This window comes from Eschrichtius robustus, chromosome 8, assembly GCF_028021215.1.
Source record: "Eschrichtius robustus isolate mEscRob2 chromosome 8, mEscRob2.pri, whole genome shotgun sequence".
Lineage (NCBI taxonomy): Eukaryota > Metazoa > Chordata > Mammalia > Artiodactyla > Eschrichtiidae > Eschrichtius > Eschrichtius robustus.
In genome coordinates this window covers 129,153,195-129,179,352 of record NC_090831.1, presented here as the reverse complement: position 1 = coordinate 129,179,352, position 26,158 = coordinate 129,153,195, and the positions used below count along the sequence as shown (strand labels likewise).

The 26,158-nt window shown below is 41.5% G+C and overlaps 1 protein-coding gene across 4 annotated transcripts in view; it reads right to left on the bottom strand.

The window, feature by feature from the left end:
- UBE3C (ubiquitin protein ligase E3C) overlaps window positions 1–26,158 on the bottom strand; it is a 118,053-nt gene that overhangs the window by 71,890 nt on the left and 20,005 nt on the right. For 2 of the 4 annotated variants that reach the window (XM_068549769.1, XM_068549770.1), the window contains exons 2-10: window positions 24,459–24,512; window positions 21,078–21,152; window positions 20,082–20,228; window positions 15,780–15,895; window positions 8,471–8,628; window positions 5,594–5,747; window positions 4,958–5,178; window positions 4,300–4,454; window positions 1,447–1,634 (exon numbers count right to left, since the gene is read on the bottom strand). In XM_068549769.1, the coding sequence (XP_068405870.1) occupies window positions 1,447–1,634; window positions 4,300–4,454; window positions 4,958–5,178; window positions 5,594–5,747; window positions 8,471–8,628; window positions 15,780–15,895; window positions 20,082–20,228; window positions 21,078–21,152; window positions 24,459–24,512 (1,268 nt within the window). The remainder of the gene's footprint in view (window positions 1–1,446; window positions 1,635–4,299; window positions 4,455–4,957; window positions 5,179–5,593; window positions 5,748–8,470; window positions 8,629–15,779; window positions 15,896–20,081; window positions 20,229–21,077; window positions 21,153–24,458; window positions 24,513–26,158) is intronic. The other 2 variants (XM_068549771.1, XM_068549773.1) reach the window with 2 other exon arrangements.

Below are 26,158 nucleotides of genomic sequence, written 5' to 3'. Positions count from 1 at the left end.
ATTCATTGCTCTATATCTTCCTTTGTTTTACTTAAACATATATCTTAGAAATCTTTCCATTATCAAGGTAGGGAGGGCCTCCAAATTCCTTTATACATCCTGACAATCAATGTTAAACAGCAATTAAAACCTCAAATCCCAACCCTGAAAATAAGAGGGACTAATATGAGCCTGGGAAGAGTTGAGAGTGAGTTATCAGCCTAGAAACTTAATAATCATCTTTTAAGCACCTTAAAAAAAGTTGCAAGTGGTTAAAATCTACCACAGTTAAAATAAGCCCATTTGCTCTTTTATGAGCTATGAAAAACATTCTAAATACTCAAAACCTAATATATTTGGGCCATAAATAAAATTCCTGGAGCACTTTCTTAGAGGAAATAGGTGCTGTGCCCATAAAATCCAGGCTACACATAAAGCTCCTTCACCATTAAACACCTTTTGGAAGCGGTTCACCGGTGAACCCCAGAGCAGGGCAGCGATGCAATGCATCGAACCCGGTCATTACAACCCAAAGCAATGGGCTCTGTGCTCCCATAAAAGCAAGGGGCCCAGTGCAGCTGCAAGAGCCTCAGATCTCACATCCTGCTCTGACGCAATTAGCCCACAGAGAGCTCATCACCTAATCCCGGGCTCGCAGTTTCCCTGGCATCTTGCTGCGTCCGACGGTAATAAACACCAGTGAGCTAGGACAGCACCCAGTTAGTTGGCTGCATGAGTGTTTACAAGGCAGCTGCAGGTGATGAGCTCCCTGCATACAGCTCGTTTCAAAGAACGCTTTCCTAGCAAAAGAAACCGCTCTTTTCATGTTACGGGGTAGCATTTTACAAACAGAGGGGACTCTGTCTGGTCACACAGGACTCAGGCACCCACGCGCCTCACACAGGGTGGCCCCTCAGTTCCTAGTGGAACCACTACACTCGGGTTCACTGCGCTCCTCTGAGCATCGTTCTGCTAAATTCTAGGAAACTGCTGTCACTCACAATAGAGGGACAGAATATCAATAGTTTAAGGTCACTGTCACGTTCATCAGCCACGTTTAAATTCCTAGGTTTCTTGTCCCTCTCAAAAGTCCATTTCAAAGTTTTGAAGAACAAAAATTTTTCAGGTACCAAAGTAAACTGTCAAGGGCACTATGACAAAAAGAGTGCTATGAAAAAGCCTAGAGAGACAAGTAATATGTTGGTTCTGTCATCCAGGCATGAGTCAGACTTTTTACAGGGGTGGCCAGGACTAAGCTCCCCTCACCCCAGACAGCACACAGGAGGAGCTTCTTGGATTGGTTAACATGCCAAAGGCCAGGGAAAGGACTTAAACAGTATTAGCTGGGTTAGCAAAGAAAAACAAACAACCTTTCATCTTCCATGACGCTGGCTGGAGGGAGGGGCTGGCCAGCAGAGGGAGGAGAGACCCCCGGGGAACCGAGGCACCCACGCCCAGGAGACTTGCCTGGCCTTGGGCACCATGACGCGGTACTGCACCATGAGGGTATGGCAGATGGCCGCCATCAGCGTGAAGGCCTCCTCGCTGGCGGAGTCCCTCCAGACCAGGTTTAACAGGGTGTTGGTCTGCTGTTTCGTATCCAACTTTTTCAGACATTCCTCGGTTATGTACGGTACTGACAGTCTACCATCCTCCTGAAACACACCAGATGGGTTAGTCTGCGTTAACCATGTTCTATTAGAACTCAGCTCAACACTACAAAGGTAACGTAAAATCTTATTTTCCTTCAACTGAAAATATAAGAAAGGCGTTACCTAAAAATTATCCACATCACAACGAACATTATCAATATCTCTACCAAGTCACCCGTTAAAGTAAGCTGAAACCCTCTGGAGATCCAAAGTCATTATCTATGGTAGGTACCAATTTTGCCCAGCATAACAACACAGGAGCTGTGAACACTCAGCTTTTGCTTACTAATGTGATAATATTTTTAGGCCTTACATTTTAAGAAAAATTTATTTCATATTTTCCAGATTGCATTATACTAAGCATACATGTGTGAAAATGTATTACCATCTGATAAAATTTTAAATTATTTGAGATACCACAGTTTAAGCAAAACAGTCAGAATATTAAAGAACTTAAAAAACATCAAATGAAATACATAAACCTGTTATTTTACAGCTTAACTTCTCTAGAATATCTGATTCACTGACTAAAAGCTGAGCTAATATTCGATGCAGTTTACCTATTTGGGATATTAACCAAAGATATGTACTTTCTTCATATATATGTACATACATATGAGTATATAAAAATGACTATATATATACAACACTGGGTATTACCGACTGTACTGTTTGGAAACCTGGATGAATATAATTTATGTAACTTATAACAGTCTACCAAATAAAACATTGTATTAGAGATGTATCTAATATATACATATATATATATCTCTCTCTCTCTCTCTCTCTCTTCACTTAAGATACAAATCGCATTTTGTACAGGCACACCTTGGAGATACTGCAGGTTTGGTTCCAGACCACAGTAAAGCAAACAGCGAAATAAAGTGATTCACATGAATTTCTTGGTTTCCCAGTGCATATGAAAGTTATGTTTACACCCTATCGTAGCCTATTAAATACATAATGCAATAGCATTATGTCTTTAAAAAAAACAATGTACATACCTTAATTTAAAAATGCCTTATTGCTAAAAAATGCTAACCATCACCTGACAACAAAGAACTGCCAAAAGCCTTCAATGTGTAAAAAATGGAACATCTGAGAAGTGCAATGAAATGAGGTATGCTTCTACAAATAAAATTTAAATTTCACAGATTCTCTAGAAGGTTAAGTATTAACAAACTGTCTTCTAAAAACAGAACTTTTATCTACATTTCATCTACAGGATCCCACTTCTTTTTCTGACCATGCAATAAAATTCACACTTTTTGGTTTGCAGTTCTAAGTTTTGACAGATGCAAGAGTTCCAGCACCCACCAAAACTCTGTTTTGTCTCTTTGTAATCAACCCTGCCCTGGTCTAAGCCCTGGCAACCACTCATCTGTTTCCCCGTCCTCCTGTTATGGCTTTTTCATCTCTGCTAAGGGAGCCTCTGTGCCCTTTCACTCGACACCCCCAACTCCCACCCCACACAGCAGGAGTCACTCTCAAGTGTACTGCTCTTGGGACTAGACTCGGCATTAACCAAAGAGAAATTTCCTAACCAAAAAAAATATATATCTAAAACCTAGTACAGCCACACCTCAAGCCATTTCCATTGTGTAATTAAGAGAAAAAGACGTCAGTGGCAAATTGTGTGTATAAGTGACATAAGGCTTTTTATTCCTTGAAAATGCACAGTAGACAACACTCGCTGAGAAGAGGGAGGTAACATGTGACACTGTTCGTAAAATGAGTTTAAGAACCAATCATGGTATTTATCACCTATAAAATTTGCGAAAATTGACCAAAGACGTTGTGTGCTGTTCACAAGACGGGGTAAGAAGAAACTTAACCTCATTTTTTCTTGTAGGGGCTGAGGGGAAGGAGGAAAGGGACTGACTGCTAATGGATTTGGGGTTTCTCTGTGGAGTGATGAAGACGCTCTAAAATTAAGACAGCGGTGACGGCTGCACGGTTATGTTACTACACGGAAAAGTCGCTGAATTGTGTATTACTCTAAAAGGGTGAATTTCGGGACTTCCCTGGCAGCCCAGCGGTTAGGACTCTGCGTTTCCACTGCAGGGGGCACGGGTTCAATTCCTGGTTGGGGAACTAAGATGCTGCATGCCGTGCAGCCAAAAAAAAACCCAATTTTTAAAAAATAAATAGATAAAAATAAAAATATATTTAAAAAATAAAAATAAAAGGGTGAATTTTATGGTGAAGTGTATCTCAATGAAGTTATTTTTTAAAAATTCCTTAAGAAAAGAAAAAGTAGAATAGTGCCTGACACACAGTAAGTGCGCTTCCTGAGAACTAGCAGCTTTTAACCCAGTCATTTCACTCCTAGGAACTATTTCCTGAGTAATGATTCAACTAATATACAGGATGACCCTATTTTACATGAAAAAACCAAACACCAAACTATGTATCTCCACATAACCTTGTACAGACAGACGTAAGGAAAAGGTATGGAAGAACTCGTGTCCAATCACGAGGACGGCTCTCTCTGGGGAAGGGCACGACGGCAGTGCAGGTGAGGGGCCCTTATCTCTACAGCTGAAGGCTTTGCAATAAGAATGTCTTGATGTATTACTTATATAATTAGAAATAAGGATGGACACAAGCTTCTGACTTCCGACGTCAGATGAAGCTGTGCTCGGACGCATAGGACCCGGGAGCTTACTGGAGCACTTGTCTGCGTGTCTGTCTCTCCACTCTCATCTTCAGAGTCACTGGCTGAATCCTGACAGCTTGTGTTGGCAGGTGAAACCGGCAACTGAGAAAGGAGGGTCTGGAGGACTCTCAAATACACTAGCAGTCCTTCCTCAGAGAGGGTCCCTTTGTAAAGCAATGAGTTACAACCGTTAATTAGAAGGGATCAAAAAGAAACTGGAAAACTCAGATTAACACTTTTCCTGTACTCAGGGAGGCATTTCTCAGAGACCAGGACTTCTTATTAAAACTTTAACAATTCATATATAGATGTGTGCATTAAAATATACTAGAGGAAGATACCAAATTTCTACAACAGGCACATTAGCAGTTTAGCATAAATGGGGAAAACATCCCCGCACTCCCAGGAGTTCTCCCATTCAACTCTAAAATTCTTCTTAATCTGTGAGGCCTTATAATATGTATTTAAAGCAGACTTTTTCATTGTGCCTGGAAACCTTCCCCAGGGACACTGCCCAGGGCACAGTCCTTCAGCAAATACGCCCTTCCAGAAATCCCCACCCCGGAGGCCACCTCGACAACGGGACACCCGCCACCACACTCCCTGCTCTTATGCGCTAATACCACCTCTATGTGAGTTCGGGTAAGACACATCTTGTATTTCATACCCAAATAATTTTCACCAACAGTTAAAACAAAGTAGAAGAGCCACGGCGCTCCACCACTGGTCTTGGAGCGTGGAGCCTCTATGGACGACAGTGCATTCAGGAAGGGCTCATAGGGGAAGACGGTCTGCACGTCGGCCAAGGCGGGAATGACAAAGTGGAAGACCTGCTCCGTGAAGGGGGCTGCCAGGACCTCCTTCGTGAAGGCTGTAAAAACTTGTTGCCTTAAAAAGAAAAATGGAAGCTTTTAATAAAACCAAAACACACTGTTCACAAAATCACTGATTCAAATCACTGGTCACAAAATATCTTCCTAATCAATGTTAAGCTTTCAATATCAACTAGATTACCCTGAACTTAATGTTGTGTCTTTCCTATAAAAAAAAACTCTGCCGTGTTTTTGCTAACTTTTGATAGCTTCTAGAAAGCAAGAAAATAACCAGGTCATCAGAATTATAAATTTATGTTAGGGTGCAGGACAGATAGAAAAAGTACATTTTTCTTTAAACTGAGTCACACTAATAAAGCAAAAATTTGACTTTCAAGTCTATATTTAACATAGCATCCTATGTCAAAGTTATTGTTGGACACATACAATCTTGTGAAATTACAAAATCAATAAATTAATTCCAGTCTCACCTTGCACCTTCTGGACAGGAGTTGTAAGTAAAGTGCAATGGTTTCAAAACATTCTCTAGCAAAATTTTTGCTATAGGAACTCGAGATAAATCGGAATATTCAATACTTGATGGAAGCTTGCTGTTAATTAACAAATAGAGAGATCTATAATACCCTAAAAGAAAAGAAAAACGTATTTATAATTTGTATCAATTCATACCTTTTCTTATAAGGAGGGGAAAAAAAAACTTGTCAATTTTTAAATGCTTTTTATAAATCTCCACAGGTACAACGTCAAGCTAATTTTTCTTCAAGTTTCTATTAAGAAAACCTGTAGGCACCCATGTAGCTTGAAGTGATGCATAAAGTCCACGTACCCACTACCCAGCACCAACAATTATCAACTACAGCCAGTCATCCATGCCTCCACTCATCTGGAAGCAGATCCAAGATATAATTATCTCAGTATACCATCAAAGGACTTTATTTTTCTTAAAACTACCATCATCACAGCTAAAATAAATTAGTAATAATTCCTCAATATCACAAATACCTATCAGTGTTCAAGTCTCCAGCTGACTCATGTTATAAATTTTATTTAACTAGTTTGCTTGCATCAGGATCCAAGTAAACCCCATACATTGTGATTTTTTAAATCTGTCTCTCAAGCATCCTTCAAGTAATTAAGTCCTTTTGTGGTTTTGTAAACAACATCATGTTGAACCCAGGACTTTAACCCCTGGGTAGACTTCCATCCACTGCAGCTGTTCTACTTGCTGATAACTCCTGACCATCACCATACTGCTGATGGGGTGCAGTCAGGTGAGCGTCTCTGCTTCCTCATGGGACAAGAGGGCCCAGTCTCACCTTCTCATCTCCCAATCAGGACCAGGGACTCTTCAATCCCTTCTAAAGGAAAGGATCCCTCTGGAGACCACAATGTGGGCACCGAGGGATTCACATGTTTTAAAGACGACCTCTATGAAGCAGAAACACCTGGCATGGCCTTTCTAAGCTGCTGGTGGGCTTTCTAGGGGTACGGTGAACATAACTCTGCCGCCACTAACAACTCAGGTCACGCAGTCCTATAGAAGCGTGTGCCCCTTTCTTGCACGGCAGTAAGAGCACCTTCAGGCATAGTCTGCAGGCATCTCGTTACTGTAAGCTCACACTAACACGCACTCCACCTGCTTGGTTTGCTCTCTCCAGCTCTGCACCCGACGTTCGGTCGCTGAACAGTGAGTCTCCGCACGGGATCACCAGACCTGCTCTGCAACTACCCCAACTCTAACCTCACACACACTGATTACCAGTGACGCGCAACAAGAAAGCCTGAAAGCTCTTTGCTATAAAACTGAAAAGACATAAATACATCAAAAAAAATTTTTAAACACATCAAGAAAAATTTTTAAAGTATCGTAGTATTAATATATTAACACAAATATGTGCAGATTGACAGCATGAACAGAGCATCAAGTAGTTTAGTTGCAACTGTTAAAAAGCTTCATGTTAAGTCAACATACAGTGTACAATAACAACATGAACTAGTAAATGAACACGACGCTAAAACATTACAGACTGGTAACGTCAGGAAGTAATTTATCAAAAAAGATGAAGCATGGCTATACCACAGACACTGGAAGCAGCACCTTCTGTGGAAGATTCTGAAGCATCTCCTAGTTCAGGACACATTTTAAAATAATGCATATTTCTTAGTTACCATCTTTGCACTTTTGACAGCAAGGAGAGTAAAAACTCTCATTGAATGCTTAGTCCTAAGTCAAGATATATAATAATACATCAATTAATACAGTGGACCATTTACAATTGCCATGAATTTGCTTTTTAAAAGATCAAATTCCACAAATTTCAATTTGATTAACTCAGTAGTTTCCCTAATTTTTCAACGAACTAAGTAGGGCTTCTTTTTTTTTTTTAAACCTAAGCCAAACAGTAAGGTTGGATGTATAAGAATTTAATTTCTACAGTTTTAATCCTGAGAATTAAATTAGCTAGATTTAACCCATCAACAGATTAGTCCATTTCAAAAAAAAAAAAGCAAAATTATTTGTGTTTTTATCAGTAACTGTTGCTTTCCAGAACACCCTATAGCTTCTTTTATGACTCATAACACACCCATTCTAACGTTAATGCTCCTGAAGTCCAGGAGCCCTGAAGCAGCTGATTTTTGGAGTCAGATTTTTGTTGCCGTTGTCCTTGCTGGCCACGCCACGCGGCTTGTGGGATCAGCTCCCCAGCCAGGGACTGAACCCGGGCCCACGGCAGTGAAAGCACCGAGTCCTAACCACTAGGCCGCCAGGGAAGTCCCTGGGAATCAAATTTTTTACTTTATGTTACTTAATTATCATAGAAGTTTTAAAAATCATATGCACTTCATAGTCTTTCTGCCGGCAACACTAACACCTTCTCAGAGGAACTGCAGATCTAGGTTATTATACCTGACAGAATGCAGTCACTTTAAGACGTGTGTCACCGAGTTAATAAGAAAATTCAAATAAACTGAGCACCTTCGTCTCCTCTACTGAACTACTGTGACTCCTGGGACAGGCTCTTCCCTGGTCGGTGTGGCGCTGTGTTCGCGGCGTGACTGTGCCCACCACCCGGCCGCGGCACTCGGCCAGGGCAGCCAGGCCTGCACTGCGGGCCCAGGGCTCCTGGAACAACTTCCGAAAGCAGACGCTAACTTACTTCATTTTCAAGCAACAGGAAAAGTGAGGTAAAGATAGCAGACACATTTCCAAATTTTGAGGGTGGGTAGAGACGAGGACAGATGTTAGAATCTGTGATTCACACAACGCTTCCCGCCCAGAAAGGTGCCCTGGCCGGTGCCGACTGCTCACGACCACGCCACCCCCAGTTCTTACACCGCCGACTTACCATTCTGAATCATGTAGTGCAAAATTTGTTCAATCACAGACACCACATAGCTAGCATCTTGTAAAACAGGCAAATAGGTGCTCTCAGAGGAAAACACCTCAAGCATTCTCATTGGAAGTGCAACATTCAAACTGTCATCATTACAGTCCTGCAGTAACCTGTAAAAACGAAAAAAAAAAAAAAGTATTCACACACTTACTAGATGGCAAGCGTCACCGAAAGTTTCGTCAAATTCTTCTCTTCTCTACGGTAAGCGTTCGAGCCATTCTGTTCTAGCACTACAATATCCCTGAAAACAGACGTGACTCCAAGACAGACAGGAAATAACCAAGCATCGTGTCACTGACACTTTTTTTGCGTCCTTATTATGTGCCAAATAGAATGACGGCGCCCGGTTTAGAGAAGAAAAATGCACCATCAGAGAGGGAGAAACAGACCAATGCCGTGTGGGAAGGGTATGATACACTGACCTAAGCTACATCTAATCCAACTCAGATAAGGATCTTTCCACAAGTGCCTGCAAGACTTTCCATGCCCACAGTATCTCCCAAGAAGAACACTTAGTATATTTCTGATCCTAAGTCATCTAGCATTTTGACTAAAGACTCCCTTCTTACTATGAGAATTATAGGCAGAAAGGAAGGCTTAGCTGTCACAAAACTAAGTCTTACTTAAAAACAGAGACTGTCTTTTTTTTTTTTTTTACATCTTTATTGGAGTATAATTGCTTTACAATGGTGTGTTAGTTTCTGCTGTACAACAAAGTGAATAGCTATATGTATACATATATCCCCTCCCTCTTTTCTTAGAATCAGCTTTACAGAGACACAATTTACACATGATAATCTGCACTCATTTAAAGTATGCAACGCAATGAGCTCCGACATTACCCCACAACGAGGACACATCCATCCACCGCTTCCTCTCGGCCCTCTCTAGTAACTTCCTCCCTCCAACTCCTCCACCCCCAACCAATTTCTTCTGTCACATAGACTAGTCTGCATTTCCTACTATTCTATCCGCGAGGAACCATACGGCATGCACACATTGTCTAGATGCTTCACTCAGCATCTTTCTGAGATTCATCCAACATGTTAAACACACGGTCCTTTTACTGCTAGTCGCATTCCACAGCATGGGAAGACCATGTTTTGGTTACGTATTCATATGCTGATGGACACGACCTTTCTTGTTATAAATAAAGCTGTATGAACGTTCAAGGATAGCCTGTGTGGACCTGTCTTATTTCTCTTGGGTAAATTCCTAGGTGAGGAACCACTGGATCACATGGTAGCCAGACAGCATTTAACTTGACAAGAAACCGTCCAGTGTGAAGGGCAGTATGTGAGAGTCCCAGCTGCTCCGTGCCCGAAACACTTGGTATTAACCCTTTTTCAAGTTTTAGCCAAGCTAATGGCTGCATAACTGAACTTTACTGTGATCTGAGTTTGCACCTCTGTGATTATTTATGATGTTGAGGACCTTTTCAAGTGCTTATTGTTCATTCGTGTGTCTGCTTTTCAAAAGTGCTCCACCTTTTAAGTGGGCCCTTTGTTTCTTGAAAACCCAAGTACACTGTCGGTGCCCACCCAGGCCGCACCCGCCTGGCCCTCATTCCGCCGAGCTCCAGCAACCCCTTCCCCGGGCCCATTTCCCCTCCCACCTGGATCCTGGATAAGTGCACTCTCAGGTTTCCCACCTTAGTCTCCAGACCCCACTGCCTCACCCACTCCTGGCCCATGTCTCTGCCCCTGTGCAGAGCTCTTCACCATTCACAATTCCTCTTAAACCCGAGCCAACCGGCCCTTCCCCACCGCTGCCCTCATCAAGGTGACCAACGGTGCTACGGTGCTACGGCGGGGAAAACCGCCAGACTGTGAAGTGGGCAGGAAAGACTGGTGGCCGGCCCAGCTCGCTCACTGTGTTACCTCCATCCTCGCCTCCCACCAGGCTGATCTACAACTCCGTAGAGACAGAAGCTAACTTGTAGAAAACTGACAGGAATGCAAATGTTTCCCATACAGAGCGACACAAATTATTCCTGTTCCTGGCAATGCAAAAGGCTTCTGCCAGAGAATATAAATTCCCTAAGGCAAATCCTTATTTGAATCAGTTGTAACAGCTCACTGGTTCCCTTGTTAATTAACCAGTTAAATAAGATCACTGACACATGTTCACAGGGAGTCCCGATTTTACCTTTCCTGGAAAACAATACTGAGCATTACCAACTCAATGATCAATTCTCCGACTCCGCTTATGCTGGTGGCCCCTCCCTGACCGCCCTCCTCCCCCCTCCTCCCCCGTGCTTTCCCTGCTCGGAGGCCAGGGCCCTGGACTCTCCTCCTCCATCACCAGCTCCTCCTCTTCCCCACAGCATCCTGATGTCAGGGGACCCCAGGGACCAGTCTTTGGTTCTCTTCCTACACAATTCATTTAATCTCATGCATGTTTATGTTCCTTAGTGTTTAAGACGACTTCATCCTTCTAAATGCTCAAACCAAAAGCTGGTATGCATCCTTGGCTTTACTTTCTGAAACCCCACATCCAGTCTGTAAATCCTGTGCACTCTAGGTTCCAACCAAATTCATGACACTCCCACTGAGATCACCAAGGCCCAAGACACCATCATTTCTGGAATGGACCACTGCTGTCTCTTGCGGATCCCCATCTCTGCAGCACACTAGTGAGAACAGTTCTAGAAAAACATAAATTGGAGTGCAGGGTGGCAGGGGCTACTCCAGATGAAAAGATTCAAGAGACATCCAAGGTTATGTGTGGTCAATTAGAGTTTATTTTTTAAAAAGAAGAAAGAAAGAAAAACAGCTATTCAATGTAATTTGAAAACAGGAGAAATTTGAAAATGGACTTAGTACTAGACAAGATGAGCAACCTGAGTCATTTCTAAGTACAAGGGTTGCTATTACTGGGACTGTCAAACCAGACTGGTGGCCCTAGTGAGAGTTAATATTAGTACAAAGGTTGCTATTACTGGGACTGTCAAACCAGACTGGTGGTCCTAGTGAGAGTTAATATTACTCTCAATCATTTTTAAAGGTGTACTAATGAAACTCTTGTTTGCAGGAGTGTCCTTCTTTGGGGAGATGGACACTTAAGTATCTTGGGAGTGGGAAGTCACTATGTTACTCTGAAATGATTCAGCAAAATGTTAACAGTGGTCAACAATGTTAAAAACACTCGACTCTGGATGGCAGGCAGATGACCACTTACTGTGCCACTTTTCTACTCTTTTATGTTTGAAAATTTCATAATAAAAACATTATAAGAGTCAGGGAAGAAAGAAAATTCAGGTCATGTCACCCTTGGCTCAGAACTCTCCTTTGGCTCCTCTCCTCTCTCAGCATTGAAAGCCAAAGTCCTAAAGAAAGTCCCTTCCAGGGCTTCCCTGGTGGTGCAGTGGTTAAGAATCCGCCTGCCAATGCAGGGGACACAGGTTCGAGCCCTCTTCCGGGAAGATCCCACATGCCACGGAGCGTCACAACTGCTCAGCCTGCGCTCTAGAGCCCGCGAGCCACAACTACTGAAGCCCGCGCGCCTAGAGCCTGTGCTCCGCAATGAGAAGCCACCGCAATGAGAAGCCCGCGCACCACAACAAAGAGTACCCCCCGCTCGCCACAACTAGAGAAAGCCCGCGTGCACAGCAACGGAGATCCAATGCAGCCAAAAATAAATAAATAAAAAAAAGCAAGTCCCTTCCAGATGCTGGGATGTGCCCGGAGGGCCCTCCCTCTGCCTCCCTGCCCGAGCCTGGGGGGACTCTGGTCCCTGCACAGCTGTGCTTCCCCCCCCCACTCAGGGCCACCCTTCCCGCCAGACTCTCTAAAGTCAAACTACACCCCCAAATTTCAATCCCCCTTTCCTCCTTTTATCCTCCTCATTATTTAACATTTATTTCTGTCACATAAAGACGTTCATATGTTCCTTATTCTTGCTTATTCTCGGTCTCCCAGAAGACAGTCTCCAGGAGAGCAGGTCCCTTCTCTGCCTGTCACAGCCACATGCAGTGCTGAGAACTGGGCCAAGCACTTAGCAGGAACCCCATAAACTTTTTTTTTTTTTCTTTTTTAACATCTTTATTGGAGTATAATGGCTTTACAATGGTGTGTTAGTTTCTGCTGTATAACAAAGTGAATCAGTTATACATATACATATGTTCCCATATCTCTTCCCTCTTGCATCTCCCTCCCTCCCACCCTCCCTATCCCATCCCTCTAGGTGGTCACAAACCCATAAACTTTTTTAATCAACGAAGTTATTAACTGATTAGCCAATCCCAATTTTGTTCCTAATGGATGCTCACATAAGAAAAAATGTAAGTAATGTCAGTATTCATTACCTTTTTAAAAAATTATCTTTATTTTCAAAATAAATTTACTGAAGTTGATAAGCAGCTGTTTACAAACAACGTTAGCACTAAATAAGAATGACAGAAAGCGTGTACTTTGAGAGCTGTACTAGATGCCAACAATGACCCCTGTACCGTTAGATCCCTGAGCCCTCAATGATGCTTCCAGCGCCCAAGGAAAGGCAAAAAGATGGCTTTGAAGGATGGAGGTGACCAGGAGACCATCTTCTTTTAAGCAGAGGTTTACCCATCAGTCCAAGCACCCAGTAGAGCACTGAAATACGGGGCCTGGAAGAACCAGTCTCATCCAATATTCCTCACTTTAGAATGAAGCTAAAAACTAGATCCAGTAACTTCCGTCACGCCCTAGGCTGGCGAGACACAGGGGCAGTACTAGAATCCAGTCTCCTGACCTCTACTTCATTACTATACTGACCCGAGTTCCGCTTATCCTGAACTCAGGTGGCGTCAACTTCCGTGTTATCTGTTCATTCACAGATTTCATACACAATGAGGTACATCATCTCTTTCACATAAAACTACTCTTCTAGCTCTGAAAAAGTTATCTTAAATTCCCACGGAGACCAAAAGAGTGGAAGAAAGCACACGTCCCCATCTCTGGTAACTTGCCAAAGCACCTAAAGTTCAATGCCCTGCACACGGCAGGTAAGATCATTCACTGGTTTATTAACATCACACACTTGAAATAAAGTTTCTAACAGATTGCTATTTTAATTTTACTTTGTTAAAACTTCATTCCTCATCTAAAGGAACCAGCTTCCTTAGAGAAAACAGCCCCAACCTGGGGCTTTCCGGGGAGGTGTTAAATAGAGCCCAACATAGCGTGTCCCAGAAAGCAAAGATGCTTCGAAACACTAATGGGGCTCCGATAAGGGCTCCCTCTACCCAGCATCTAAAAATACATGAGGCCTGACTGAGACTAAAGGGAAAAGGAGGCAGGGGCTTCTTCAGAAATACTGCCAACTAACAAACACTGAAGAAACAACAGAATTAGAAAAATCAGCATTTTATAAACCATGGATATAACAACTGATTCAGGCGTAGATCATCAAATGCAAAACCAAACCACTGGGTGAAAGGCGGTACTCTAATGACAAGGAAGGAAATGTACCTGCACAATCTAGAGAGGAGTTTTTAACCTTCACTCAGCCTCACTGAGAATGGGCTATGTCTCACGTGAGGCACTAGGACTCTCACAGTTATCTGCTATGAAGCATTCTTGTTGAACATGCTTAAACTGAATCAAGTACAGACCGATGTCAGTGGTTCTCATGGGGGCGACACTCAGCAGTGTCTGGAGACCTCTGTGATCAAGTGGGTGCCACCTGCATCAAGTGGGTGCAGGGCAAGGATCCTGCTAAACACCCTACAACACACAGGACCACATGCACAACACAGAACGGTTCAGCCCCAAACATGAAGAGGGTGTGGTTGAAAAACTCTCCTCTAGAACTGACATCCAATTTAAAGGAAAGAGAGGAGACAAAGGAAGAAGTGAAACAAATGGAGCCTAGGATCATCAAAACAGAGAAGACACTTTTGAGATAATTGGGGAAATCTGAATATGGAGTGTGTATACCACATGATATTAAGAGAATTACTATTCATTTTCTTAGATGTGAACATAGCATTACGGTTATCAGAGAATGCTTTCTTAGGAGAAGTACGGTGAATCGGGTGAAGCGTCATGATGTCTGCAACTTACTTTTACATGCTTTAGAAAAACAACATAACTGTAGGTGTGGAGAGAGAGAGAAAGCAAATGTGGCAAAATGGTAACTTTTGAATCTAGGTGGAGGATATATGGTATTCTTTCAACTTTACTGGTGGTAGAAATTTTCCAAAACAAAAAGTTGGGGAACACAAGGAGAAATTACATTTGGATTTATCATCTATTAAAATTACTTGCTAAATGAATACCTTCGAAAGGACATTTAGTGTCCACAAACTACAACCCGTGCGCGGAACCAGCCACAGGCTGAGTGGCTCTCGGGTGAAGGGTGCTCCTGACACCTTTAAAAGCTAGTAAGAAAAAACACAGTATGTGTAAGAGAGACCACAGGTGGCCCACAAACCCTAAAATTCGTGCCATCTAGGCATTTACAGAAAAAGTTTGCTGACTCCTGCTCCAGCGAATCAATGCATACAATGTGTTTTTCAAAGTAAAAGTTTTCCCAAGAAATAAAAGGGGTTTGAAAAACATAAGATTTCTTGGGATTGGTGATCTTCCAGATTCTCTCTCTTCATAAAGGTTCTTCTCTACCTTTAGTCCAGCTCAGGATTCTGGAAGTCAGTTAACAAGGCCTAGCTCTGACAGTAATCCTAAATAAACCTTACTACATGCAACTTCCAGAAAATTAGCTGAAATTATATTAAAGGCTCAGAATCATTTGAAAGTTTGCTACTGTGCAGATTATCAGCAATTTTGAGAAAAACAGTGAAGATGTTAATTTGTTTTCTCATTCCGGTACTACTGCTCACATCACCTAAATGTGCTTTGTAGACCGAATCCAGGAAGGTCATGGAAGTGACTTATTTCAAGTCCATACATAAATCACAAGAGCCTGATGAAAGGCCTGCTCTAAAGAGCCTGTATCCTAGGGCAGAGACCCTAGGAGAATGGGATCATCCTCACAGCAGGAGTCCTTTCAGGTGGCCCATCCACTCGCTAGCAACCAGGACCCCTGATATTCCACAAGGTAATTCCAGAGCCTACTTGAAAGAAAACATCATCTGGAAGGTATTTATATCTACATTTTAATTTCTACAGGGAGAATCACAGGAGTGAAAACTGTAATACATAGAACATTCCAGTCTCAAAAAAAAAAAGGGAAAACCACTGCCGCAGACACTGAAAACCAAAGCGTATTCCTCTAGACAAAGTGATCACCGCGTTACACAAGTTGCTGACAACGATGGGTTTACCTGCAACAGAGGCTCATCAACCTCTTTATTTGAAACAAGCACGTAAGTCTCTCAGATCCATCCAACTGCTGGACAAACAAAGAGCTATATTTAATTAGGTTCTGATACATCCATATCTGAAAGAAACAGCAAAACATACAATTATAACTCTCAGTCCATAAAAAGCTAATTATTTACTAATTACAAACATACCAAAATTTCCTTAATTGGTAAATACTTAATCAAAATAATCAAAACATGATAAGAAGAAGTAAATCTTCTAAGTCAGGTTTTAGATAGTAGTACACACACGTCCTGAATTTTCCATCTTAAGAAAGCACATCAGCATGAAGTTAAATTACTAAATTTATTACTAAAAGTACTTAAAACTCATGTAAATGTAAAACAAAAAGTTCATTTGCAAAAATCAGCAAACCACAATAAAAACATATGAGAATCACAATCTTAATCATAAGTTACAAAGGATAACAGTTCCTTCTTTTTACCTTTCTCCTCTGAGTTTCCAGCACCTTTCCTGTGGATACTCTCCTTCCCTAACTCCATGAAATTTCGGTAGAAAAGGCAATCATTCAGTCCCACTATTCCCGATAAAAGGCCAGGTGTGTAGCATGTGAGGCGAGAGATGTGTCACTTAACTAGACAGAAGGAATCCTATCACAATGTTTATACAAACCATTGCAGTGTGCACCTGAAGTATCTTACAATTTTATTTGTCAATTATACGTCCACACAGCTGGAGGGAAAAAAGGTCAGAGACACGTCCGGATGGCCAGAACCCCCGCTGTCCCGGACACGGTGATGGCCATCGCGGTGGGCAAATGCTGAGTTAGATTTCTGTTGAGCTCCCATCCAGGAGGCCTCTCTAGTGTGGATACAGCTGCCAGAAGTGATTTTGAAAACATAACACTGAACAGGAATCTCTTATACTTCCTCTACAATATTTTTGTTGCTATTTGTTCATTTCATGAGACCCATTTAGAAGCGTTAAAATTAAGACAGCTTCTTAAATGTGCCACAGAACCTTTTCTTTACCTGTCATTTTTACAGTTTCTCCTCTGACAGTAACACTTATTTGATATAAAATGTTATCAAACAATTAAAGTACTAACACATGTGTTTTGCATGATAAATTCGAGTGTGTCCTAGGTTGGGTGGAAATAACTCTGAGACCCAATCCGAATGTTAATTTACCTACACACAAGCTTTCTTCTTGAGGTATTTGGAGCTACTTGCTCATATTTTCTCAGGAACCAACGTCATACAAATATTTTCTGCACTATCTGACACGCAGTTCATTCTAAAATTTGTATTGAATACTACCCATTAACAAATAAAAATAGGATGTACGGTAACTAAATATTATAAAAATCTGAAGGCCAACCGTAGGAAGTACAAGAATAAGGCTGTAAATACATTAATCAAGTAATTACGTTTCAACGACATAAAAAAAAAACCTCAAAGCATTTTATTTGAACACTTTCTGGAATTTTTTTTTTTTTTTTTTTAATTGAGGTATAGTTGATGTACAACATTATATGCTTCAGGTGTACAACACAGCGATTCACAATTTTTAAAGGTTAGCCTCCATTTACAGTTATTATAAAATATTGGCTATATTCCCTGTGCTGTACAATATATACTTGTAGTGGACTGGATTTTGATACTGTTTTTTACATTCTTGACAAATGCACCAATATCATCCCCAAAGTTCTAAGTACATTAAACATCTGCTTTGCCTAACTTTTTGTTGTTATTTACTAAATTCAGATAAGTAGAGTTTCAAAAACTTTCCGTCTTATCCATCCTTTCTCAGGAAGTCAACTGAGGCTGTACATCAATAAAACAAGGGAGTAAACCAAGAAAGCAAAAAGACACGGAATCAGGAAAGAGGACCTGAAACGGACGCAAAGCAAAGCGGAGGTCTTCCCAGGAACATGGCAGGCGTGGAGAGCAACCACTCCAAACCGTGCAGCAAGTTCCCGGGACGCAGAAGGAACGGCTCGCGGGGAAAGAGCATCCGTGACCTGACTCTCCAATCACGGAAAACTGTACTGAGAATTATTTTACTGTTAGGAGGTGGAAGAAGACTTTACCATAAAGAGATTCAAAGATAATTAAACAGAAATGACACAATAATTGACTCCAGAATAACTCAAGAAAACTGTACATAAAAGAAAATGCAATCACAGTACACTATTTTAGCAGCAACCATATTTACAGTCATTATAATAAAAAATAAATCAAGGGGGCTTCCCTGGTGGTGCAGTGGTTGAGAATCTGCCTGCCAATGCAGGGGACACGGGTTCGAGCCCTGGTCTGGGAAGATCCCACATGCCGCGGAGCAACTAGGCCCGTGAGCCACAATTACTGAGCCTGCGCATCTGGAGCCTGTGCTCCGCAACAAGAGAGGCCGTGATAATGGGAGGCCCGCGCACCGCGATGAAGAGTGGCCCCCACTTGCCGCAACTAGAGAAAGCCCTCGCACAGAAACGAAGACCCAACACAGCCATAAATAAATAAATAAATAAATAAACAAACCCAAAGTTTAAAAAAAAAAAAAAAAAAAGAACTATGAAAAAAATAAATAAATCAAGGGAGTGGGTGAGGAAGGGAGAGCCATATACGCACAGTTTTGCACAGAGCACCTTAGAAAAACGATCAAAAGTGGCATCACGCCTGCTCTTAAAGTAGGAATTAGGGTACTTGAAGATGGGCAGGAGACTTTCCCTCCACATATGACTGATTTATTGTTCTTGCATTTCTGTGTGCACACTGAATAAACAATCCAGTTCGCTGTTCTCATATGAACCAGGCTTGAGGGCCTGGTTAATTCTAATCCTACACGGGGCCTGTAGGACTGGGCGGCTGCACCACGTGCAGAAGCCATGCAGGAACCGCCGACCAGACCTCAGGGCGGGGCAGAAGCAGTTCTCCAAAGGGAAGGGTGCTCTGGAGAGACAGGACTGACGGCCCTTCTGACCCCCACGTGGCTGTGCTCCACGTCTGACCTTCAATCCGCAAGGTCAGAGTACGTGAGGAAGGAACAGACTGCTCCAGAAAGAGAGCCAGATGACCTGCTGCTGTACGCTTCTCATTCTCCTTCTCACAGACTTCAGACAGAAAGCCTAGAAAGAGCCTGCCTTTAGGGGACACGGGCTCGAGCCCTGGTCCGGGAAGACCCCACATGCTGCGGAGCAACTAAGCCCGTGCACCACAGCTACTGAGCCTGCGCTCTAGAGCCCGCAAGTCACAACTACTGAGCCCGTGTGCCACAACTACTGAGCCCGCGAGCCACAACTACTGAGCCCACGAGCCACAACTACTGAGCCCGCGCGCCTAGAGCCCGTGCTCCGCAACAAGAGCAGCCACCGCAATGAGAAGCCCACGCACTGCAACAAAGACCCAACGCAGCCAAAAGTAAATAAAAATTAATTAATTAATTAATTTAAAAAAGAGCCTGCATTTAAGGAAAGCCATCTTTACTGCCTCTAAAGATTTATGGAAAGTTCTTCCCATGGCCCAGCCTAGCTCAATACAGGAAGCAACGCTGGGTGTTAAAGCCCAACACCAGATAAGCAATAAAGTATTCCTATGTCTTCTGTACTTAAAGTCCACACAAGGATCCTTCTAGTACGTACGGCTGGAGCATGGAAGACTTACTTTTCACTGTATACCCATGTTTTACTTAGAGATTTTTAACCCAGGTAAATAAGGATGTCTAAGAATAAATACGTATTTAACCTAATGAATCTCAATATTTCCTGGGAAACTGGACACAGTAACAAGTTCCACTTTTTAAAGATGATTCATCCACGTATCTCCTCCGTTAATACACACCGTTCCTCATCGCTGATAACATCAAAACCTATAACATTTTTTAAGTTACACAATTAAATTTTAGATGTTTCAAGAGAGAGACCCTAGAGTTTAGAGATTCACATCTAAGTATTTACAGCTAACAGGCTATGATACAGAGGATGCCCGTCACAGGGACGAAGGCACAGGGCGGAGGGTTCTGTGCAAAGCAAGGAGCTGTCTGTGCAGACTGGGTAACGGGGACAGCACAACAGAGTAGCCTGCTGTTTCTTATATTCAAAATTTTCCTTAATAAAAAAAATGAAAACGCCTACTGAAAATCTGTATCGATTTTTAAGAGGTAAAACGTTATCACCAAGACGACCTATTACCGCTGGTTGAGGAAGTCACAAGGGTGAGACACGCTGGAGGGGTTTTCTGACCACATTAAACCAAAAGCTGGAAAACACATTAACAAGGGTTAGTGAAAATGTAGCCAACACTCACCAAGCGTTTTGAGTCTTCATTCTGTTTGTAAAAAAACAGAAGCTGCCTCACCAAAAGGGTAAGGTTGGGACCGCTGGCGATGGAAAACGTGCCACCGGGCTGGGACAAGCTGGCACGGCGATCAAATGCACTTCTCTGGATGGAGTACTGACAACAAAACGAGACACAAAGACAGGATCACGTGATCGTGTGGTCTAAATGGTCACTCAGTGTTTAAACTGGAGTAGTGGAAACTGACAATTAAGATTCCGTTACTGAGGAGTTATCATTGGTAAACGGTTAATGAAACCCAAAAAGCCTGGAATGTAGTGACAGCGCCATGAACGCCCTATGCAGGAGTCTTCCACCACCTCCTTCTACTGTGATCTTTAGCCATGGTTTGGCCTATGTTTGCATTTAATAATTTAAAAATCACCAAAAAACTCATCTGTCTATAAATCTTTATATAAACTAATAAAATTAACCATTGGGGAAAATACTATTATCCACATTAACTTTCATTAAACAAGTACACACAAAAACACGCACAAAATGAATTCCACTTCTAAGAATCCAAGGCCATATTTAAAATAAGCTCTCGGGGCTTCCCTGGTGGCACAGTGGTTAAGAATCCGCCTGCCAATGCAGGGAACACGGGTTCAATCCGGGAAGATCCCACATGCCGCGGTGCAACTAAGCCCATGTGCCACAACTACTGAGCCTGCGCTCTAGAGCCTGCAAGCCACAACTACTGAGCCCACGTGCCACAACTACTGAAGCCTGTGCGCCTAGAGCCTGTGCTCCGCAACAAGAGAAGCCACCGCAATGAGAAGCCCTTGCACCGCAATGAAGAGTAGCCCCCGCTCGCAGCAACTAGAGAAAGCCCGCGCACAGCAACGGAAAACCCAACGCAGCCAATCAATCCATCAATCAATCAATCTATTAAAAAATAATAATAAATAAAATAAAATAAGCTCTCTCATACCTAATTCCTTCTCAGTTTAAAAACAAACTTACTTGCTGTTTTCTGTCTCTATAGCCTCGAATAAATGACTGGATAATTATTGCATTTTTCAATCTTCGTCTTTCTTCCTGAATAATGCAGGGAGGAGGGAACAATGGGTCAGGATCAGTGAAAACGACAAATACTAGTTAAGACTTAAAAAAAAAAAAAAAGCTACATAATTCACGTACCACAAAATTCACTCTTTTAAGTGTACCATTCACCAATTTTTAATATACTCAAAGTTGTGCAATCATCGCCACTGTCTAATTTTGGAACATTTTCATCACCCATCCCCAATAAAACCCCTGTACCCAGGGGTTTTACCCAGTCATCCCTCATTCTCTGTCCTCCCACCCCGACCCCCCCGCTGCTGGCAATGACTAATCAATTTTCTGTCTATATGGAACTGCCTATTCTGGACATTATGTACAATGGAATCATAATATGTGGCCTTTTGTGTCTGACTTTTTTCACTTGGCATGATGTTTTCACAGTTCATCCACGCTGTACCATGTGTCAGTACTTCACTCCTTTTTATGGCTGTTCCACTGTACGGATGTCTCATCTTGTTTATCCACTTATTAACTGATGGACATTTGAGCTCTTTCCACTTTGGGCTATTATGAATAATGCTGCTGTGGACATTCATGTACCAGCTTTTGCGGGGCTATGACATAGGTTTTCATTTCTCATGGGTGTATATCTAGGCATGGAATTAACATTTGAGGAACTGCTGGACTGTCTTCCAAAACAGCTACACCATTTTACAATTCTACCAGCATAGAAAGACTTCCTTTTTTTAAAGTTTTTGTTTTAAGTATTAAAAAATATACAGACAACAGAAGCATCTATTTTAAAGGTCACTTTGTTTCCAAGCAGAAAACTCCAATTTTTATCAACTCGACTCTGTCTTTAAAACTTTCAGGGGTAGGATAGGGAGGGTGGGAGGGAGATGAAAGAGGGAGGAGATATGGGGATATATGTATATGTATGGCTGATTCACTTTGTTATAAAGCAGAAACTAACACACCATTGTAGAGAAATTATACTCCAATAAAGATGTTAAAAAAAAACTTTCAGTGACCTAGCAAAAATATATATCCTTCACCATCATTATAACCACTGCAGCTAACAGTGTTTGAGAGCCTACTATGTGCCAGCCCTAAGAGAGACACTTCACATGCATTCATACAATAACCTTACAGGTGAGTATTACTCCTGTTTTAAAGACACAGAAACCGAGACTTCCATAAAGATTAAGTAAGTGATGCCAAAAGATGTGAGTCAGAGAGCAAACTCAGGTGTGACACCAAAATCTGTACTCTGTCTCATCACGTGACAATGTTTCACATCTTCTACGAGTGCCACCTACCAGGCTTGAAAGGCACATACACACTCACGCAACCTTGGAATTAGAGAACATCAGGTCACAAAAGTGTACTTCCTGAGCTTCAGATGGTTACAAAAAGGGAACCCTTGAACTTAAACCTAGTTTGGGAATCTATTCATAACTATGATGACTCTGACAGCACTTAATTAAAAACTCATATAACATCCCATGCATTTTCAAAACACTTATTTTTACTCATTCAGCTGTTTGCTGGGGAAGAGTCTCAGTAACACTCCAGCTCTCTGGCAGGTGCGCTGAGGACAGGCGAGTCCTCACAAGGCCTGGAGGCCAGCTTCACATTAGCTCTTCCCTGTTTTAAAGGGGATTCATCCCTCCCCCACTGCCTGCCAGAAGCAAATGCAATGCTCTCCAAAAAGAAGAGGCCATATTCTAATCCTGAAGATATCGCTTCAGTTTGGAACATACAATGTCCGGTATTCAACCAAAATAACCAGGCAAAGACAAGAATTTAAAATCAAGAGGACAAACAACAAAAACGAACCCACAGGAATTCCAAACACTGGAGAGTAAACATTATCTTTAAAAATCTACAGTTACGTACAAGAAATGAAAAGACAAGAGAACAGGGAAATAAAAGAATCAAAGAAAATTCTAGAACTCAAATAAAAACTGAAAATCAGAACTCAATGGATGTACTTAATAATCAGACATCACTAAAAGAGATAATTTGTAAATCAGAAGTTAGATCAGAAGAAAAATAGCCAAACCAAAGCACAGATATTCAAAAGAATAAATATACCGAGCAGAGTACAGGAGACACACAGGACATAATGCAAAGGTCGAACATCTCTGTCACGTGAGTCCAAGAGGAGGAGGAGAGGGAGGATGGAGCGGAGGCACGACTGGGAGAGATGGCTGACTGAGAATTTTCCAGAAAAGATAAAATACACCAACCAGTACACACTTTTCTTGTTTGAGCAGTGATTTTCAAGTGAGGGCAGTCCCCACCGAGGGAGCGTTCGGTAGTTTCTGGAGACACCTGTGGCTGTCTCAGCGGGGGCAGGGGGTGTCTCGGCATCTGGGGAGAGGCCAGGGATGCCGCCAAGCGTCCTGCAGTGTGCAGGACGGTCCCCACAGCAAGGGACTACCTGGCCAGAATGTCAAAAGTGCTAAGGTGGAGAAACCCTGCCTGAGCGTTTTTGCATCTGCTGTTCCCTTGACCAAGAACGCTCTTCTTCCGGCCTTCCACAGCTTTTCTTTTCCATCCTTCAGAAATCCACTCGACTCCCACCAAGCTCAGGGACGCCTTCCCTCGACACCCTATCCAAAGCAGACCTTCGCAGTCCCCATCTCAGGATCCTGATGAACATCTGTGTTCTACGGCCCAGCAGAAACACTGTTTTATTCCCTGTCTATATACCCAGCCAGCAGAAAAGTACCTGGAACATAACAAGCTCTCAATTTATATTTGTTAAAGGAATGGATGAATTATTAAAAAACAAAACAAAAAATGACCTAGAAAAGCAGGCCATAAGACACCACAATTGCTGATTAACCAACAAAGTAAAGCCATTTTAAGAAATTACCTCCAAAAGATAAAATGTAAAATAAAGACTAAAATGCCAAATGTCACTAGCTCCTTTCATTTATTCAGCTTCTTCACAAATAGTTAAGATAACTTGCCTCGACAGGGAGTTTTCTCCTTTTGCTTGACAAAACATGAACACTATACATGAAGACTTTCTACATCTTCTGGAAGCCGTATCATAAGCAAGTAAGTGAACTGAAAGCCTATTTTCTCCCTCTATTCTGGAAACTGCTCTTTTAGTCCATATTTTCTACATTGGTTCCAGAATAAATGACCTACATAAAATCCAACAAATCCAGAAATGTTTCTGAAGTTTAACATACATATAAATACTGAAGTTATGTCACATATATAACATACATATATCTAATATATAAAACAGGAAAACCAAGGCTTATTTAGATGCCATGGAAAAATGTTTATCTACAGGGACTATCACAGAACTGTTTTTACCTCCCTCTTTCTTCTTTCTTCCTGAGTACGATGTAAAAGAGAAGCCTTTTCTTCCTAAACACAAAAAAGAGAGAAAAGATAAAGGTTATAATTTCAAATTATAAAATACTCTCATACAAAAATTATAGAATGTTGTGACCCAAAGGATTCTAGAGATCATCCAATCAAACTGTCTGACTTAGTAAGAAATCTGAGGCACAAGAGGCTAAATGGTTCCCTCACCCCCATCCCCAGGTCACAGATCTAATTGTAGTATTTCAGTAGTGTTCTAAGAATAAAATCTGATTTCCTTACACACAGGTTAGTTCAGGTAAAACCGGGGAGATCTGAGTAAGATCAGCGCATTCTATCAGTGTCAATATCCTGCTTGCCAGCACATACTACAGCTTGGCAAAATACAACCCCCGGGGGAAATTAGGCAATGCAAACAACAGACCTTTCTGTATCATTTCTAACAGCTGCATGTGAGTCTACAATTAGCTCACTAAAAATTTCAGTGAAAAAAATCAATCTTTCATTGTTATCAAAATTTTTAAAATTCTTTTCATCGTAAGTAAAACTGTATTTTGAATAAAATTACTTGATATGTAGAAGGAACTGAAATAACAAATGGGAAAGTTAAACATTTCAAATAAAATAAAAATACTTACAGACGACCCTCCTCCCCACCCCCCCAGCACCATTCCAGCCTATACTGTATGGGCATTTTATTTTTGTAAATTTAATCCAAAATAAAATTAAAGGCCTAAGACATCAACATATAAATCATTAGAAAAATTAATAAACCTAAATTTCTTAACACAAACATACAACTCATCAGAATAGAGTCAGAAAGCAAGTAATGAAGCCAATTTAAAAAGAATACTTTGATATGTGAAGGAATACATGTGTAGAGCGAAAAGTTTCTAACTGACAAAATTTTCAGCCAAAGAAATAAATCCTCCAGATGTTTTCCATTACAGAGAATTTCATTTCTTGAATTCAAATAAGAAGTCTTTATCTATCACGTCAAAGGTCAGAAAAATATTTCTTTTTTAACTGATTAATTAAGAGGAGGAGGAGGAATGGAAAAATCTAAAGTAAAAAGTGCTCAGAATTATGGAAAGCTTCTAGATAAAAATACAGCCATATTTCTGGTCATTATCTTTATTTATGAATAGGAGTGATAAATACATGTCTGTAATTTCTCTTCCGTCTATTCCATTTAATCAGATTTAATATACGTTCATTACTTGGTTATAGTTAAAGAGCTAAGATTTCTTAAAATGATACATGCTGTTACAACTACGAGAAAATATACATAATGTCTGAAATTAAACCCACGTTTTACTTTTAAAAAAATGGTACATGCCAGCAAAACAGTCACCAAACTGACTTCACACATAAGCTTAGCTGTCACTAATCTAAAAGCCCTGTGGGTTTGAGGGCCTGGCCTGTCTCTTACCACCAGGTCCCTATCATTGGCTTCAATGTCTGCCACGTGTAGGGATTTAATAAATATTTAAAAAATGAACAAACGAACATTTCCTTTAAGTAAAACAAAGTAGTCTAAAAGGAGTAATCATAACAGCTGAAAAGCACTTCTGAATACCTACAACACAGCACCGAGGTTGAAGTATTTTAAAAATCAAAATAGGTACCAATTATCAAAAAGCATAACTGGATTCTAAGTGAATACTTTAAGTTTGAAGCATACGATA